We start from the raw sequence: 17,793 nt of genomic DNA, 5'->3' as shown, positions 1-17,793 counted from the left end.
TTCAAGAAGACAACCAGAGGTTGCCTTCTAAGTATGACTCATTCACTTTTCAGGAATTGAGAAGCCTGTGTGCAGTCAGAAAGTTGAGACAAGGACAGAGTCCAACCTTTAACCACCTGATAGATATCTTAGTGGCTCATGACGTAGAGAATGCATCAGACCCAGGTAGCCAAGGGGGTAGAGAGGGGGGCCATCTCTCAACTAAGAATACAACTGGGGAAGATCCAGTGGCCTCTAATGATGATGCAGATGAAACTGACCTCGGCAACACAGGACTATCTGGAGGTGGAGAGGGCATTGTAAGGCCCCCCTCTAACCTTCCAAATAGGCCTAAAAGTGGAAACAGGAGGCGCAGATCACTTTCTAGTGGTTCTGAGCATTCTGATTCCTGAGTAGTGTCCAATGCCTCTGCTCTGAGGAGGATGACTTCCCCTCAGAGGCGAGAGCAGAAAGCTAGAATGAAAGAGGTCAAGCTGAGGATCAAGAGGCAAGAAGTTGCCCTGGCAAAAGAGACCCTAGCTCTTGAAAGAGAGAAGAAATTGAGTGGGCTGGAGCCAACTGGTGGCAGCATAATTCCTAGAGATAGGGAAAGGTCTCATGACCATAGAAACCTGAACAAGGTTGTCCCTCCCTATCAGATTGGGGATGACATCCACAAATGGATAACTGCTTTGGAGAGGGCCTGCAAAGTACACCAGGTACCCCAGAGTCAGTGGGCAGCAATCCTGTGGCTCTCCTTTGCAGAGAAAGGAAGAGACAAGTTCCTCACTGTTAGAGAAGAGGATGCTGACAACTACACTGTCCTGAAGAGTGCTTTGATAGATGGGTTTGGCCTAACCACTGAACAGTACAGGTTGCTGTTCAGGGATACCCAAAAGACACAGACTCAGGACTGGACTGATTTTGTAGATTGTGCTACTAAGGCTCTGAAAGGCTGGTTACTGGACTGTAAAGTAAGTGACTATACAGGATTGTATAATCTGATTATGAGAGAACAAATTCTTAACAACTGTCAAAACCAGTTATTGCATCAACACGTGGTTGCCTCGGATCTGACCTCTCCCCAAGAATTGGGAAAGCAGGCAGACAAATGGGTCAGAACAAGGGTGAAGAAGAAGGTACAGAACCAAGGTGATGATCAGAAGAAGCAAGACCAAAAGGGTGGGGAGAAAGCAAAAGACCAGAAGCCTTCTCAAGGTCCCAAAAAAGCTTCTAATGATGGGGGTGCCCAACAATCTAAGAAGAAAGAAGGCACAAAGAAACCTTGGTGCAAGATTTGTAAAGTAAATACTCACTGAACCAGTGAGTGATTGTGCCAAAAAGGGGACAGCTCCAGCCACCATTGCCCCTAAGGCAACTGTTCACCATAGTTCAGCTCCAAGTGGTGGTTCTCAACAGAAGGGTGTAGTAGGGTTAACCCTGGGAACTTAGATGGATTCTGGCCTAGTCAGAATACCAACTCAAGCTGTTTTGATCTGTGATGGGGACGCAATTCTGTCCTCTACTGTGAGTTCTAATAACTTGGGCAAGTACAGACAAACTCCTTTAATTAATGACAAAGTGACTCAGGCCTACAAGGACACATGTGCTAGTGTCACAATGGTGACGCCTGGCTTTGTGGACCCTGGACAGATCATACTAGGTAAAAATTACCTAGTGACCAATGCTAGCAATGTCACTACCACTCACAGTATGGCAAATGTCAATTTCTCCTGGGGAGGGGTAACTGGCCTCAAAAAGGTTGTGATTAGCTCAGACCTCCCTGTAGAATGTTTGCTTGGAAATGACCTGGAGACTTCAGCTTGGGCTGAAGTGGAGTATAGGACACATGCAGAAATGTTAGGGATATCAGCACATGTCCTTGCTGTGACTAGGTCACAGGTCAGAAATTGCAACACTGAACAGGCACTGGATTCTGGAACAATGGACCAGTTGCCTACCAGGAAGAGAAGCAGTGGGGTTAAGGCAGTGCCTTCCCCCTTGCCTCAGGAAGAGGATCAGCCTTCTCAGGAAGCGGATTGTGAGACCCAGGAGGAAACGGTCATAGAAGAGCTTGAGCCTGATCAGGTTGAGTTTCTAGGGACAGGGGGACCCTCCAGGGCTGATCTGAGGCAGGCGCAGTTGGACTGCCCTTCTCTTGAACCCCTCAGACAGCAAGCTGCTGTTGAGGCTGCAGGGAATGCTAGTGGGACCCATAACGTTTATTGGGATGATGGGCTCCTGTATTCAGAGACTAGAGACCCCAATCCTGGAGCTTCCAGGAGGTTGGTCATACATTTAGCATTCAGGGGCTTCCTTCTCACACTAGCTCATGATATTCCCCTTGCAGGACATCTTGGCCAGAACAAGACTTGGGACAAGTTTGTCCCTCATTTTCACTGACCTCATATGTCAGAGGATACCAAGGAGTTTTGTCGCTCCTGTGTCACCTGCCAAGCCAGTGGCAAATTCGGTGGCACCACAAAGGCACCCCTAATACCACTACCTGTTGTGGGGGTTCACTTTGAACGTGTAGGGATTGACATTGTTGGACCAATGGATCCCCAAACAGCCTCTGGGCACAGTTGAATTCTGGTGGTAGTGGATCATGCCACCAGATACCAGGAAACTATTCCACTTAGGACCAGAACAGCACATGTTGTGGCAAGAGCCCTCCTGGGAGTTTTCTCAAGAGTGGGCTTTCCTAAGGAGGTTGTCTCAGACAGGAGGCGCAAACGTTATGTCTGAATACCTGACTGCAATGTGGAAGGAGTGTGGAGTGAACTACAAATTCACCACACCCTATTATCCACAGTGCAATGGTCTAGTTGATAGATTCAACAAGACCTTAAAGGGCATGATTAAGTGTCTCCCTGAAAGGCTTAGGTGGAGATTGAACATCATGCTGCCCTGCCTTTTGTTTGCTTACAGAGAGGTCCCACAGAAGGGGGTTGGCTACAGCCCTTTTGAGCTTCTGTTTGGGCATCCTGTAAGAGGACCCCTTTGTCTGGTGAAGGAGGGATGGGAGTTACCTCTCAAACAGGACATTGTGGATTATGTACTTGGTCTCGGCTCCAGGATGGCTATCTAAAAAATGAGGCTAGTCAGGAATTGCAAAAGGCCTGGCATGACCAGAAGACTGCGCTGACTGTTTAACAGCCAGGACAGAAAGTGTGGGTGTTGGAGCCTGTGGCCCCAGCAGCTCTCCAAGACAAGTGGAGTGGACCCCACACTATTGATGAACAGAAGGGAGAAGTCACCTATTTGGTTGACCTTTGAACTCCCAGGAGCACCCACAGGGTGCTTCAGGTCAACAGATTGAAACCATATGTTGACAGAGCAGACATGGGCTTGCTCATGGCTACTGACGAGGGACAGGAGGAAGAGAGTGACCCTCTCTCAGACCTGCTTTTTCAGAACCCTGATGATGGTTCCGTTGATGGTATAGCCTTGGCAGGCAACCTCACTGACCAACAGCAGCAGGACTGCAGACAGGTTCTACAGTCCTACAGACATATGTTTTCACTGACTCCAAGTCAGACTCTGGTGCACTCATGAAGTGGACACTGGGGACAATCTGCCTGTTAAAAGTAAGATTTACAGGCAACCTGATCAGGTCAGGGACTGTATCAGGGCAGAGGTCCAAAAGATGTTGGATTTGGGAAGTCATTGAGCCCTCAGAGAGCCCTTGGGCCAGTCCAGTAGTCCAGGTGCCTAAACCTCACACCCAAGATGGTAAGAGAGAGATGAGGTTTTGCGTGTATTACAGAGGCCGCAATGCTGTCACTAGGACAGATGCCCATCCAATACCCAGGGCAGATTAACTCAGACAGTTTGGCATCTGCCAAGTTTTTGAGTACATTTGACCTGACAGATGGCTACTGGCAGATCAGACTAGCTAATGATGCAAAGACAGCATTTTCAAGCCCTGGTGGGCATTTTCAATTTGTGGCGATGCCCTTTGGTCTGAAAAATGCACCTGCCACATTCCAAAGGTTGGTGAACCAAGTCCTATCAAGCTGCACAGTAGTCATCCAGACCTATCTAAATGATATTGCTGTCTTTAGCTCCACTTGGGAAGATCACCTGATCCACCTAAAGAATGTTTTGGAGGCCCTGCAAAAGGCAGGCCGAACTATCAAGGCTAACCAGTGCCAGACAGGGCAGAGTCAGGTTGTATACCTGGGCCACCTTGTAGGTGGGGGCCAGGTTCAACCATTGGAGAGCAAGATCCAGACAATAATTGACTGGACTGCTCCAACCACCCAGACTCAGGTCAGAGCTTTCTTGGGCCTGACTGGGTACTACAGGAAATTCCCCAAGGGGTATGGTTCCATAGTGAAACCTCTGAATGACAACTTCCAAAGAAAATGCCAAAGAAAGTTCAGTGGACAGTCAGCTGTCAAAAGGCATTTGATGACCTGAAGCAGGCCATGTGCATTGCTCCTATTCTGCAAAGTCCAGACTACTCCAAGGAATTCATTGTTCAAACAGATGCTTCTGAGTTGGGTGTAGGTGCTGTGCTTTCACAACTGAATAAAGATGGTCAAGATCAGCCAGTAGCTTTTATCAGCAGAAAGCTGGCCCCTTGAGAGAAACGTTGGTCAGCTATTGAGAGGGATTCCTTTGCTGTGGTTTGGGCCCTGAAGAAGCTGAGGCCATACTAGTTTGGTACTCACTTCAAGATTCAGACAGACCATAAGCCCCTTTTGTGGCTAAACCAGATAAAGGGTGAAAATCCCAAACTGCTCAAGTGGTCCATTTCCCTACAGGGGATGGACTTTACAGTGGAACATAGACCTGGGACTGACCATGCCAATGCATATGGACTCTCCAGATATTTCCACTTAGAACATGAAGACTCAACTGGTCAAGGTTAGTTTAATGTCCCTGCGTTTGGGGGGGGTCTGACCTGCTGTTGCTGGACAAAACTCCGGCAGCGGAGGCCTGGACAATAGGTTTCCTGTCCAGGGAGGTGCTGGCACCTCCCCAGACAGGGGTTTTGTGTATTGGGGCAGGGAGGGCTGCATTCAGTGAATGCTTCTAGACACTGCCTGGGGCACACAAGGTGCTCCATGCATAGCCCAGTTCAAACCGGTTGCTGGGGCACACAGCCCCAGCTCTGGCGCGAAACTGGACAAAGGGAACGGGGTGTAACCACCCCCTTCTCAGGTTCACACATAGGAGAGACCCAGCCAGGTAGTCCAGCCCCCATCCTTAGTATAAGTATAGGAACTGTGTCCCTAGGACTTTAGATTTTCCTGGATGAATCTTTGAAAGACATATCTTGGGCCTTCGACATTCCATTCTGACTGGAAGACGGAAGACATCTCCCTTGTGGTCAAGGAGTGATCACCCTGTGCAAACAGGCACCAACAGCATCTTTGCCGGTCTTCATTTTCAAGCCTCCTGTTGGAACCCGAAGACTCTGGGACACAAGAACTGGACTTCCAGACTTCTGACCCCGACCCACCTCCACAGCAAAGCTGAGACACATGGTGGACACGAGAGATGTGGGAACGGGATCTTGGACATCCTGCATTTTGCTACCTGCACTCCTTTTCTGAAGCCTCAGTAAAATGAGCATTGGGGTACAAGAAGCCCCAGCCCTGAGCACCATTTGCACCAAAGCCCAGGCCCCCACACTCCGCGAGTGTCCCATGGGCCCCGCCTTTTCATTTGAGCTTGATGAGTCTTCCCGGTTCCTTGCCCATTGGCTTGTGAGCCCCCTGAAGACCTTCCTTTGAATTTAACTTGCTTTTCTGGTTGCTCCAGGCTTGCTCCAGCTTCCCTGAAAAAGAGAAGTGCCACAACCTTGCTGGTCTGCAACAGAGTCAATCTCGACATCCTGCTTAGGTTGCAGTTGCCAAGGCTTTTTGGGTTCAATACGGATAGCGACAGCAGTCATCTAGATCCATCATGGGACAGCTCAAATCCAGTGCCTGGTCATCGTCGATGCCTCCTGGACCTCGTAGCTGAAGAGACTACTTCGCCTGAAATCATCTGACATCGCTTGGTTCCTTCCTGGTCACTGGCTAGTGACCCAGACTCTGTCCCTTCTGCTTTCAGGTTCTTCACATCTCCGATCCACCCTTGGATCCACCCGGACACTTTTCTTCTGGTCGCCTGCAGCACATAGTTGCAGCTCTCCATTGAAAACGATGACGAAACCGGACACGAAAAGAGACCTATGCACCTCGCTTCCCTGGGTGAGGTAACAAGAGTACTCCGGTGCTCCTGTGGGTCTTGACTCTCAAAGTATCCTAGTCCATCCGGAAGTGTCCTTAAATCGTAACTTTTACGATCGCCATAGAAAGCCCATGGTAACCTGCGCCTGTGTTTAGACACTGCACGCGGCTCCCGTGGGCCTCCTACTCCCTAACCTTTGATTGTTTAGTGTAGCCCCAGCGATTCCATAGGCCCTGGGCCTGCTTTCTAATTCTCTTGTGGTACTTATACCACTTTCTTAGTATATGGTTTGTGAGGCCCCTAGGGCATAATGTATATTGTGCAAGTTATCGTTTATTAACCCCTTCGGTGCTGATGACGGCTCCCGGCCGTCATGAGTTACGGTGGGTGTGTGCTGAGACGGCTGGGAGCCGTCATGACCACGCCCGCGATCGGAATGTCCCGCACAGGCGCGGAATTCCAGCCACAGCCAGGGGGTTAACTGTGTGACTTGTACTGTATTTTTACCTCTGACATCATAAAGAGTGCAGAGGGGTTGTGTTTAGATTAAATACATATATATTGGATATGTACCTTGTGTGGTGTCCTTTCATTTGGTATTCAAGGGATTATGGGCCCGTTGTAGGTCGGTCGGTACCGGCCGAAAATCGGTATTTTGGGCCGTTACCGATCGGTAAATAGGTGATTGGCATGTAGGGGGCTTTATTTTACCGAATCGGTAAAATTACCGATTCGGTAATTTTACCGATTCAGTAAAATAAGAAATTGGTAAAATTACCGATTCGGAGCCACCCATATGTAGGTGGGACTCTTCAGAGTCCCAGGAGCCTTAACGAATCGATATTTTACCATCAAATCCAATTTGATGGTAAAATACCGATTCCGGTGTGCATGCACATGTGTGCATGCACACCTATGCCATGTGACAGGCAGACCTGCCCTTAGGGCAGGTATGCCTGCCACATGGCACCCGTGCCTGTTTTGGGGGTGCCAGAGGGTGTCAAAGTGACACCCCCTGCACCCTTGTGCAATTCGGTATTTACCGATTCAGTAAATACCGAATCTGTAATGCCCATTCATTCCTATGGGCTTCAAAGCCCATAGGAATGAATGGGCATTACCGATTCGGTATTTACCAAATCGGTAAATACCGAATTCATCCGATTCGGTATTCCAGCACATCTGGAATACCTACATGTCGGACCCATTGATTTACCGATTTTAAATTACCGAATCGGTAAAATTCGGTAATTTAAAATCGGTAAATCTTTCCTACCTACATCTAGCCCTATATATGGTAAAACAACTTGCTTAACTCGCCTACTGAAGTCTTAGCCTGAAGACTGCTGGTTCATGCTACCACTAGGATAGCTTTCTATAAGGTTGACTTTACAACCACCATCAATAAGGGTTGATTAGACTGTTGCAAGGTGCCCACTAGAACTAGTGGACATCATATGCCAGGCTAACTTCTCACAGCCCCGCTCACCCCTTTGGTAGCTTGGCACGAGCAGCCAGGCTTATCTTCAAGGCAAATGTGTAAGGTATTTGCAACCACTCTCACAGCAACCCAATGATATAGGAAAAGACCACACAATATAAATCCAACATAGCGTATTTGTAATATTTCTCCTGGCCGGTTTTTAGGCCAGCCGGCCCTTGTAAGTTCTGGCGATATTAATGAGCACTTCTAAACATTCTACAGTAATCCTAACAGGTCGTAATGCTAGAATCAGGCACTTTTGCAATGTAAAAATAATGCAATGCGTGTGCAACAATCAGGCACCTTGCATTGTAAAAAAAATGCAATGCGTAATACAACCACCAGGTACGTCGTTATACAGATGTCAGGCAATGCGTAATACACTAATCAGGTAGTTCGTTATGCAGAAACAATGCAATGCGTCATACGACAAACAGGTAGTTTGTTATTCAGAAACAATGCCTTGTGTCGTACACTAATCAGGTAGTTCATTATGCCGGAAAGATGCAATGCTCAACACACTAATCAGGTACTTCATTATGTAGAAATGATGCAATGTGTAATACAACATTCAGGTACTCCGTAAAGTCCATTTAGCCTTTCCTTGATTAAAATAACAAACTGCAGACCGGCCCCAGAATACACAGCAAGGGTCAGTCCTCTCCTTCAGTCTATTCAGTTGTTTCGTCCTTGGCAAAGGTTCTCTTGACCACGAAGTAGCTCCAGTCTTGTTCACACTTGATCAAGCAATTCTCCAAAATTCAGGGGCTTCAGCTCTCATAGTTATACCCCTCAATGGCTTTGAAGTATTTGTGTTTCAGGGGGCACTAACCCCTGTTCAAACCAGTTCTCGGTGCCTCCCTGCCAGTGACACTTTTCTTCCTTTGATTAGTGGGGGTCTGGATTCTCAATCACTCAGCAGGAGATGAGCCAATTGTTTTATATCAGCAACCCAGGCCTCTTCACCTCTAGGGGCTTCTCCTCCCCCTACACTCTTGATGCAGGTCAACCTGTTGCGGTCTCAGCTCCTCCCCTGGGTCAAGATATTCCACAGATCCTATTGCTTTCAAATCCAGGCAGTCAATGCACAGCCAGGCAGACACACATAGACATGTTAGAGCACAAAACCCAGCCACTTCTAAAAGAGTTACTTCTAAACATACAATGCAAAAACCACCTTCATAAAAAGACGTGTTATTTTCATTGGGAGTTCAGGCCTACTAAACTTCACCTTTCCATCTTAAGCCTTTGGGAAGATAGGCTGGGAAACATATTACATAGCCTCCCCATTTGGTCCTTTGGGCAAGATGGCCTTTCAACAGTGAAAAACAAAAAGGAGATTTTTTCACTGTCAGGACATGGCACACACCTTAGTACTTGTTCTACCTTTCACATGGACTGCACCCTACCAAGGGGGTACCCTAGACCTACCACAAGGGTGTCAGATGTGCACAGAAAGGGAAAGGTAAGGTCTGGCAAGTGAGTACACTTGTCAGAACAAATTGGCAGTTTAACAAACTGCGAGCAGGCCCTGCAATGGCAGGCCTAAGTTCCCTTTTTAAGGCTACTGGTGTGGGTGGCACAAATAGTGCTGCAGGTCCACTAGTAGTAGTTGCATTACCAGCCCTGGCACACAGTGCACGTTACTAGGGACTTTACTAGTAAGGCAAACATGCCAATCATGGATAACCAATTACCATTACACTTACACAGGGAGCACTTGCACTTTGACACTGTTTAGCAGTGACATAGTGTCCAAAGCATCTAAGTTGGCAACACCATGCCAGAAATAAAGGTCTATGGGGAAAGCAAAAACGTTTAGGGACTTTAGCGAAAAAGGGCCAAGTCCTACACCTCCCTTGACTGGATCAAAGACCGACTGCCAGATCTCCGCTAGGCAGATCACTGTGGTTACAGCTGAGCCGCTGCAGCGCCGCTGAAGACATAGCAGGTCTGATGAGAAAGCCATATTTAATGAGTCAGCGCAGTAAAGTGTTTTATCAAAAAACAAACTCCAAATTTTGTTATAGAAAAACAAAAAAGAAAAGTAACTGAGAATGTTCTCTCAGATCGAGGAGGTTAATGTCTTTGGTTTCCTGTGTGAGACCACCAGGCGCTCCCTGGGAGCCCAATCAGGAGAACTGAACTCCAGAACAACTTCCATCTTTCGTAGAGTGACTGAGGACCAGCAGCAGATGGGCCTTTAGAAAGGGTTTCTGCTGATGGAGCCCAGGGAGGTGCTGCTGATGGAGCCCAGGGAGGTGCTGCTGATGGAACCCAGGGAGGAACCCAGGGAGGTGCTGCTGAGGGAGCCCAGAGAGGCGCTGCTGATGGAGCCCAGAGAGGCGCTGCTGATGGAGCCCAGAGAGGCGCTGCTGATGGAGCCCAGAGAGGCGCTGCTGATGGAGCCCAGAGAGGCGCTGCTGATGGAGCCAAGGGAGGTGCTGCTGATGGAGCCCAGGGAGGCGCTGCTCCTGAGTAAGCAGAGCGGGTGGACTGCGAGTTTGGTGGACGCAACATCCACAGCTTTTTGGTGGATCCCTGCATCTGCCAAACTCGGTGCTGCCCAGACTCAGTTATTCCTGGCAGGGGTCTCTGCGTCTCTACTAAAATGGCAGGAATAATCCCTGGTCTTCTACTCCCTAGCCTAGCGGCTCAAGTGTGAGACCTCTAATCCCAGGGCTGTAGCAGACGAACCATGTGCTCCTCTGCAGACATTTCTCTGCAGCTCACTTGCCCAAAGTGTGATTCAAAGGCTGTGACACACACACCGTGTGTTCTTCTGCAGCCTCGTCTGTGGGAGTGGGACTCTCAGTTTGTGACTAGTGATCCCTGGGCTGCAACAGCCATGGCTTGTGCCTTCTTGCACAGGGGTATCACGGCATGAGATCGGTCATCCCGACACAGACATAAGATGTACTCCTGGCCCTCTCTCTGTATAGAGACACAGATCTCCCTGAGATTCTGAAACATATGATGTGTACCCTTGGGTCACTTTCGCTATAGAGCCCACGGTGCTTGAGATCCCTGAACACTCCCAGACATACTGTGTACTCTTGGGCTTCCTTCTTTACGGAGCACAGAGCACCGCTTGAGGTAGACATGTTGTGTACTCTCAGGCCTCTTTCTCTATAGAGCAGACAGAACCGCTTTAAACCTCTGAATGCTGATGCGTTTGTCGACAAAAATCAACTATTGCCCGAATTAATAGAATCCCCCGTCCCGAACTCCACATGTACCTCAACACGCAAGTATGTGGTCAGACACGCCCTGCAACCGAGGTACGCGATCACTGAATGACGGGTCACAGGTGGCAGGAGGCGTAGCTGGCAGGCAAACATGTGGACAGGAAACTCTTGATCAATCCCAGAGATAGGCGCAGCGACATCACCATGGTCGGGGAAGATTTGACAAACAAAGCACACAGGTCCCAAGGGAGTACGTGCGCTTCAAAAACACAATAAACTCAGATGCCACATGAGTTAGCAACAGAGCCAATCAGGATCTAGCACAAGTAGTGATCACGCGCTCCCCAGGCAGGCCATCTAGACACATTTATCAATGGCCACACTGTGTCCGTGCAAGGTCGAGACCCACCTGGAGTAACTTTTGACCATTAATTTACAACTCTAAGGCACCAACCAACCAGAATATGGGATTCTGGTTGTGTTATGGCTTTATGTAAAAAAATTATAAACAATTAAAACCAACACAATGTACATTGAGGCATTTTGACCATGGGCCTGTAACTGTTCTCCGGGCTGAATTGTTTAATTAAACAAAATTGTTTCTGTTTTGCCAAACGCCTCTTGTCTCCTGTTTTACTAAGAATTTGAACCGAAGCAAAAAAATCCTTTCGCACGCACACAAACCAGAAATACACGCTTGGGCCACCTCCTGAATACATACCAGAGCAGTGCTGGAGACACCAAAGCCTTCAGAGACACAAGCCTTGGGCCTTCTTCCCAATCAAGCTCATGGAACCACTGAGGATCCCTGGACACCCACAGACATTCTGTGTACTCTTGGGCATCCTTCAGACTCACCTGTGAGACTTGAGGTGTGGGATGTGTGGTTCCAGGTCTATGACAATCATACCTTGGCTCTTCTGCCGCATCTATGGGATTCGGGGTGCCAACCTTACAACCCCCAACGCTGTGACACGCGTGCCTTTCTGCCCTTGAGCTGCCTTTTTCTGTAGTCCTAAGAATGCAATGAGTGATCCCTGAACTCCTGCAGACACACCTTATGCTCTTCTGCATCCTCCTGTATGAACTCACAAAGTGTCTCTTCATTTATGAATCCTGAACACCCACACACAAACCTTGTGATCTTTGTCACCCCTCTCTATGGAATCTTAGGAGTCCCTTGTATTTCCCGTCATCTAAGCACAAACCTTGTCATCCTTTGCAGCCTTCTCCATGGGATTCAGGAAGTGATGTCACTGGTAAACACTGAACACCCACAGACACACTTTGTACACTTCTGCAGCATCTTCTGTGGGGGATCAGGTTGTGGGACATGTGACACAGGGCTGGGACAGACATACCATTCCTTATTATCTTGGCAAGACCCTTCTATGAGGGTCACACCTTGTGCAGAATTTTCTATGGAGACCGTGCGGTGCAAGGAGTGATCTCTGAATTCCTCCAGACCAGCTCTGTGCCCCTGGGCAGAATTCTCCGCTGAGCCCTTAGTAAGTAGTTAGTTGTGGCTGGATTGATACAGACACCCCTTGTACATCTTCAGCCCTCTACGGGGCTCAGTGTGAGGCCGTGATCCCAGGGCTGTGACACACCTTACTACTCCTAGATAGCCCCCTCAATGTAGTTTTAAGTCTGCAATCGGAGCCCGTTAGGGATAAAACAACACACCCTGGATTTCCAGATCTGCACGGCCTTGGGTGAGCCTGGCCCAACCTATAGAGCCGGCCCGCTTCCCTGCATTACTCAAGGAGTGGCTTCATCCAGGCAGACGGCGGGAATCTGCTGCTGTCCATGAGTGTGCTGCTCCTGTTAAGTCTCCAGGCAGTCATAACCCGGCAGTCTGGTGTCATGCTGAAGGATAAGGCCCTCCGCTGCACTGCATATTTATTCCCCATGCTGTATTTTTAGGTCTTGCAGAGAGACCTATTGGGGTGAAACCAGAAAGTTAAACCAGGAGGATTGCGAGTGCGATTTCCAACAGTTCACGTGAAATCACGTGACCACAAGCACTCGCATTTCCCCACATCAAAGCCTCAGCCTCCCTCCCACAAGCTTCCCCAGCGCGCTTGCCGTAATTGCATAAGACCCGACCTTACCATTTGCTCATGTGCTTCCCCGCCCACTGCTCCACACTTCACGGCCGCCAGGCCGTGACTCGCATTGTCCCAGAGCTTCAAAGCTCCCTGGGCTTCTTCCTTCACACTTCACGGCCGCCAGGCCGTGACTTGCATTCTCCGAGAGCTTCAAAGCTCCCCTGGGCTTCTAACTTTCATCCCCCTTCCAGGCTCTACCAATATCGCCACCCCACTGGTGCTGCACTTATGTAAGCACAACCTGCCATTGTCATTTCCCGACTGCCGCGTTGCACATCTGTAGGCACTACCTGCCATACACTTTTTTCCCCACGGTCGAGCACACATCATGTCTGGGTCTCACTTACTGTGCCTGCTTCTCATTTTGTATTAACCACCCATATGACTCGATTGTCTCACACGCCACTTCAGGGTCTCACAAACACGGCATCAGTGTCTCATGCAAATCACTTTAGTAATATACACACATCACTTCAGTATCACAAACACCAATCCAATGACCCGCAAACATCTCTTCAGTCAAACACTTAACTTTAGTCGGGTGCACATACCACTTGAGTAACACACAAACACCAATAGCGCTTCTTACATCTCACATCAGTTCACACCGTTTCAGTGTGTCACACGCATCAATTCAGTGTTTCACTGGTGTACATCCACCTCAGGGTCTTACGCGCAAAGCTGCGGTCTCACACACGCTCATGCTAAAAGATATTTGCATTGCAAAAAACCCAGTTGATGGACAGAATGCAGAACAATGTCTTACATTCACCCCAGTACAAAGATCTGGGCCTAAATCCATTGTTTTTTTGCACTCCACACCACCCTAGGTCAGACAATGGCTATATGCAAATCAGCCTTGACCCTGTGCCTCATGGAAACACTTGAGTAACACACAAACACCAATAGCGCTTCTTACATCTCACATCAGTTCACAGAGACATTGTTTCAGTGTTTCACAAGCATCAATTCAGTATTCCACTGGTGTACATCCACCTCAGGGTCTTACGCGCAAAGCTGCGGTCTCACACACGCTCATGCTAAAAGATATTTGCATGGCATGGCTTAGTGCTAGAATCACAAATGTTTTCCAGTTCACCGTGTGTTAATATCTAATAATGACAATCCCACGAGGTAATAACATGAAGAACTTGCAAATGGGTAATGTATGTTATGGAATACACCCCTTGTACGCATATACGAAGCTGACATGCACTATGAATTCATTCATTTACTTGGGATACTTGATATAGCGCCAACATGCTCCAATAAGTAACCAATCGCCTTGCCCCCCCCCCATCTGAAAGGTCCATGCTGCTGCCGCAGCCCACCCCAAGTAATCCTTTATTTTCTTTGTTTTTTTAATTTTTATTAACTCGCCCAACCTCAGATCCCAACTGGTTCCTTGTGTTGTCTTCAACCCGCTCCCCCTATCAGCTCTTCCACTACCATCATGGTCCTCAAAACCCAGCAGCTGCCACTTGCAACTAGGTGGCGCACTTTTTAAAAACATGCTTTCGCTCCAAATTTTGCCTGCCATCTTGTTTCATTTACGTTAAGCACTCCGTGAGAGTGCGTGCGTTTTGCACCTCTGCTGCTACTTCCCCACTGAAATCCCTGCCCCCATCGCACCAAATGCTTTTTTTTTTTTTAATGCTCTTGCACGGTCACAAGAATTCTTCACCCAGGGGCCATACTGGTCACTATCGCGAGGGAATGCAATTACTTCTATATTTCACAATCACCATTGACTACTTATGAATGCAAAGATCACCTTCAGAGTACGTGCCCTGCATACAAAGCCATTCAGCAAACCAATATTCCTGGCCTATCAGAGCTTAATAAGATAATGCAGTGCACCAAGGCCGGCAAACAGAAGAAACACAGTCACGCTCATTTCGACACAACGAAGATCCGCAAAATAATGTACACTCAGCTAACCAATGCCACTGGAAACAAGGGCTCTGCCTTCTGTGTTTGCCCGCGGTTCCTTAATAGACAGGACTTGTTGCCGACACAATGAGGGCAAGAAAGCTAAGTGGGTTCCTGTGCATGCGGCAGATGTGTGCCTAACTGGCAGGACAGAGGCTTTAACCCAGGCATGGCCAACTCCCCTTACATCCATTAAAATCGTTCCTGTAACAGGAGCACACACTTCCTGGGTGGACAGCTAGCTGTGTGCTATCTAACTCGTTGAATCCCGAGTAAATGCCACCATAGCAAACGAGAGAGTGCATTTTTACTTTTATATCACCCACTTTTAGCTTGTGCTTTTTTTTACATTTCCCCATGATAGGGACGTGTATTATTATCTGGTCATATTTATCCGGACTCCGGAAAGGGCTTTGAAATGCTTTGAAATGCTTGTTAGGTAAAGGATCATAAAAGTGCAACCCAGCGCGGCCATCTGCCTTTCCTTTGTCATGGGTAATTAAGCGCCTCTCTCCAGGCACCCTTTCATGTCCGCGAGCAGGCCAATGCCCCCATGCTGTTGCAATAACAGGCTCACGTTTCACCCGGCCCTCGTACCACTACAGAGACACAACTTAACACACTGGGCACTCACACTACTTTAGCCCACACACACTGCACCCTCACACTACTTTAGGCCACACACACTCTGCACCCTCACACACCCTGCATCCTCACACAAACTACACCCTCACACACTCAGTGCCACATAAATACATGCCACAAAATTACACTCTACTGAATACAACATACACTCCACACAATACCACTCAGTGCCACATAATTATGTGCTACATAATTACACTGCGCTCAACGCAACATACACTTCGAATACCACTCAGTGCCACATAATTACACACCACATAATTACACTCTACTGAATGCAACACACACTCCACACAATACCACAGCATCACTCAGCACCACCACAGCATCACTCAGCGCAACCCCAGCATCACTCAGCGCAACCCCAGCATCACTCAGCGCAACCCCAGCATCACTCAGCGCAACCCCAGCATCACTCAGCGTAACCCCAGCATCACTCAGCACCACCCCAGCATCACTCAGCACCACCACAGCATCACTCAGCACCACCTAAGCGCAACCACAGCACCACTCAGCGCAACCACAGCACCACTCAGCGCAACCACAGCACCACTCAGCGCAACCACAGCACCACTCAGCGCAACCACAGCATCACTGGTTCAAATATTTTCTCTCAATGTTTTAAGCTTTATTACAAATGTCACAAAAAGATGTTAATATTTCACTTCTGTTCTTGGATTTTCGTCACAATAAAATACACTGAACATAATCTTCACAAAAGTTATTTACAAAAGTTTAGCCTCATAGGAGCGTTGAACGTTCAGCGCCCAGTGCTGAACGTTCGAATAACGAATGCTGGCCCGTCGGCCAACGGTCGTGCGCAGCACTGGCAAGGTAGTGCTCGCGACGACCGCTGGCCGACGGCAGCACTTAAGGGGTTAAGCTACTGCCATTATAAATTACAATCACTTTTATTTAAGTATTAATTATTTATAAAAAAATTAAAAGCAATTGTTATTTGTAATATCAATACATCTAAGTCACGTAAAACAAAACATGTTGCATTACAAATGCTATAGGTGTCACATTTGCGAAAGTTATAACTATTGGCATTGTAAATGACAAAGCTATTAATTTACCTATTTTCAAAAACAACACATAAATAAAAAAATTGTCATTTACAAGACCAATAGCTCAAACTTTCCGAATGCGAGACCTATTGCATTGCAAATGCTTGTTTTCTTTGGTTTGCTTCCTTACTGCCAACCTACTATGTACTGTCCTTCTGTGTTTTTTTACTGTGTGTATGTAAAGCGCTCTGATACCTACGGGTCAAGCTAGCGCTATATACAACTTTTAAACTAAAAATAAATACATAAATAAAATCCCATAAACTCAGACACATACCTTGTAATCCTCTGCAGCCTTCCCTATAATCCTCAAGAACTCGGAGTCACTTCCCTTGTGATCCCATAACACCCGCACACATACCTTGTACTCCTCGGCAGCCTCCTCAATAGGACTAACTGAGTGAGATTTATGGGCCTTGGACTCCCGGCAGACCACACATATCACCCTCTGATCCTCGTCACAGAAAAGCCTCAGTTTCTCCTCGTGTTTTACGCACAGATTCTCCTGTGGGGGCTCCACGGGGGGCAGGTGTAGCTGTTTTACCATTTCCACCATGTTTCCGAGTTGCCTGTTGGGTCGGAGGCTTCTCCCTGTTGATATTTCTCTGCACTGTGGACAGGGGAAGTTTCCATCTCTTCCCTCCCAGCTCTGAGTGATGCAGGAGCGGCAGAAGTTGTGTCCACAGTCGATAATCACAGGATCCGTAAAATATTCCAAACAGATGGAACACGTGGCCTCGTCTTTGAGATTCCTGACCTGTGCTGCGGCGGCCATGATCCCAGGAATGCGGGAAGGTGAAGGTAAGTTTCTTTTCTCTGTTTGTAAAGTGGGCGTGTCTGTGTGTCTCCTCCTCTGGTGTGTGTGTGCTTGAACTGGTTCGTTCTAAAGTGGGGGTGTCTGTGTGTCTTCTTTTGCGGCCCCCGGGGGAATGCAGGTCGACAGACTAGTCTTCCCCCGGGGTATTCGCGCGAGGACACGGCGGGCGGATGTGAGGTAGGGGGTTTAGGTCAGGGGTGGGAGGGGTTAGATAGGAGGTTATTTAAGGGGGACAGGAAGGGAACGACTTCCTTTCCTGTCCCCGGTGCCTCAGGGGAAAGTTAGGTTTTTGTGTTAGGTGGTGTGTAACTTAGTTAGGCGGTGTGTGATTTGAGGCGGGTTCGTTTCCCTGGTGTCCCAGGGCGACGTGCAGTGCAGG

General features: G+C 48.2%; 1 protein-coding gene across 1 annotated transcript in view; it reads right to left on the bottom strand.

Moving 5' to 3' along the window:
- The window catches only part of LOC144828381 (E3 ubiquitin-protein ligase TRIM39-like), a 182,627-nt gene extending 165,226 nt beyond the window's left edge, over positions 1-17,401 (bottom strand). Inside the window, exon 1 of the mRNA XM_078686495.1 lies at positions 16,959-17,401. Within this exon, the coding sequence (XP_078542621.1) occupies positions 16,959-17,372 (414 nt within the window). The 5' untranslated portion in view covers positions 17,373-17,401. The remainder of the gene's footprint in view (positions 1-16,958) is intronic.
- Between the last annotated feature and the right edge of the window lie 392 nt (positions 17,402-17,793).

The sequence above is a fragment of the Lissotriton helveticus genome, chromosome 4_1 (genome assembly GCF_964261635.1).
Source record: "Lissotriton helveticus chromosome 4_1, aLisHel1.1, whole genome shotgun sequence".
NCBI lineage: Eukaryota > Metazoa > Chordata > Amphibia > Caudata > Salamandridae > Lissotriton > Lissotriton helveticus.
The sequence above is the reverse complement of the archived record's forward strand: the minus strand, read 5'-3'. Positions and strand labels throughout refer to the sequence as shown.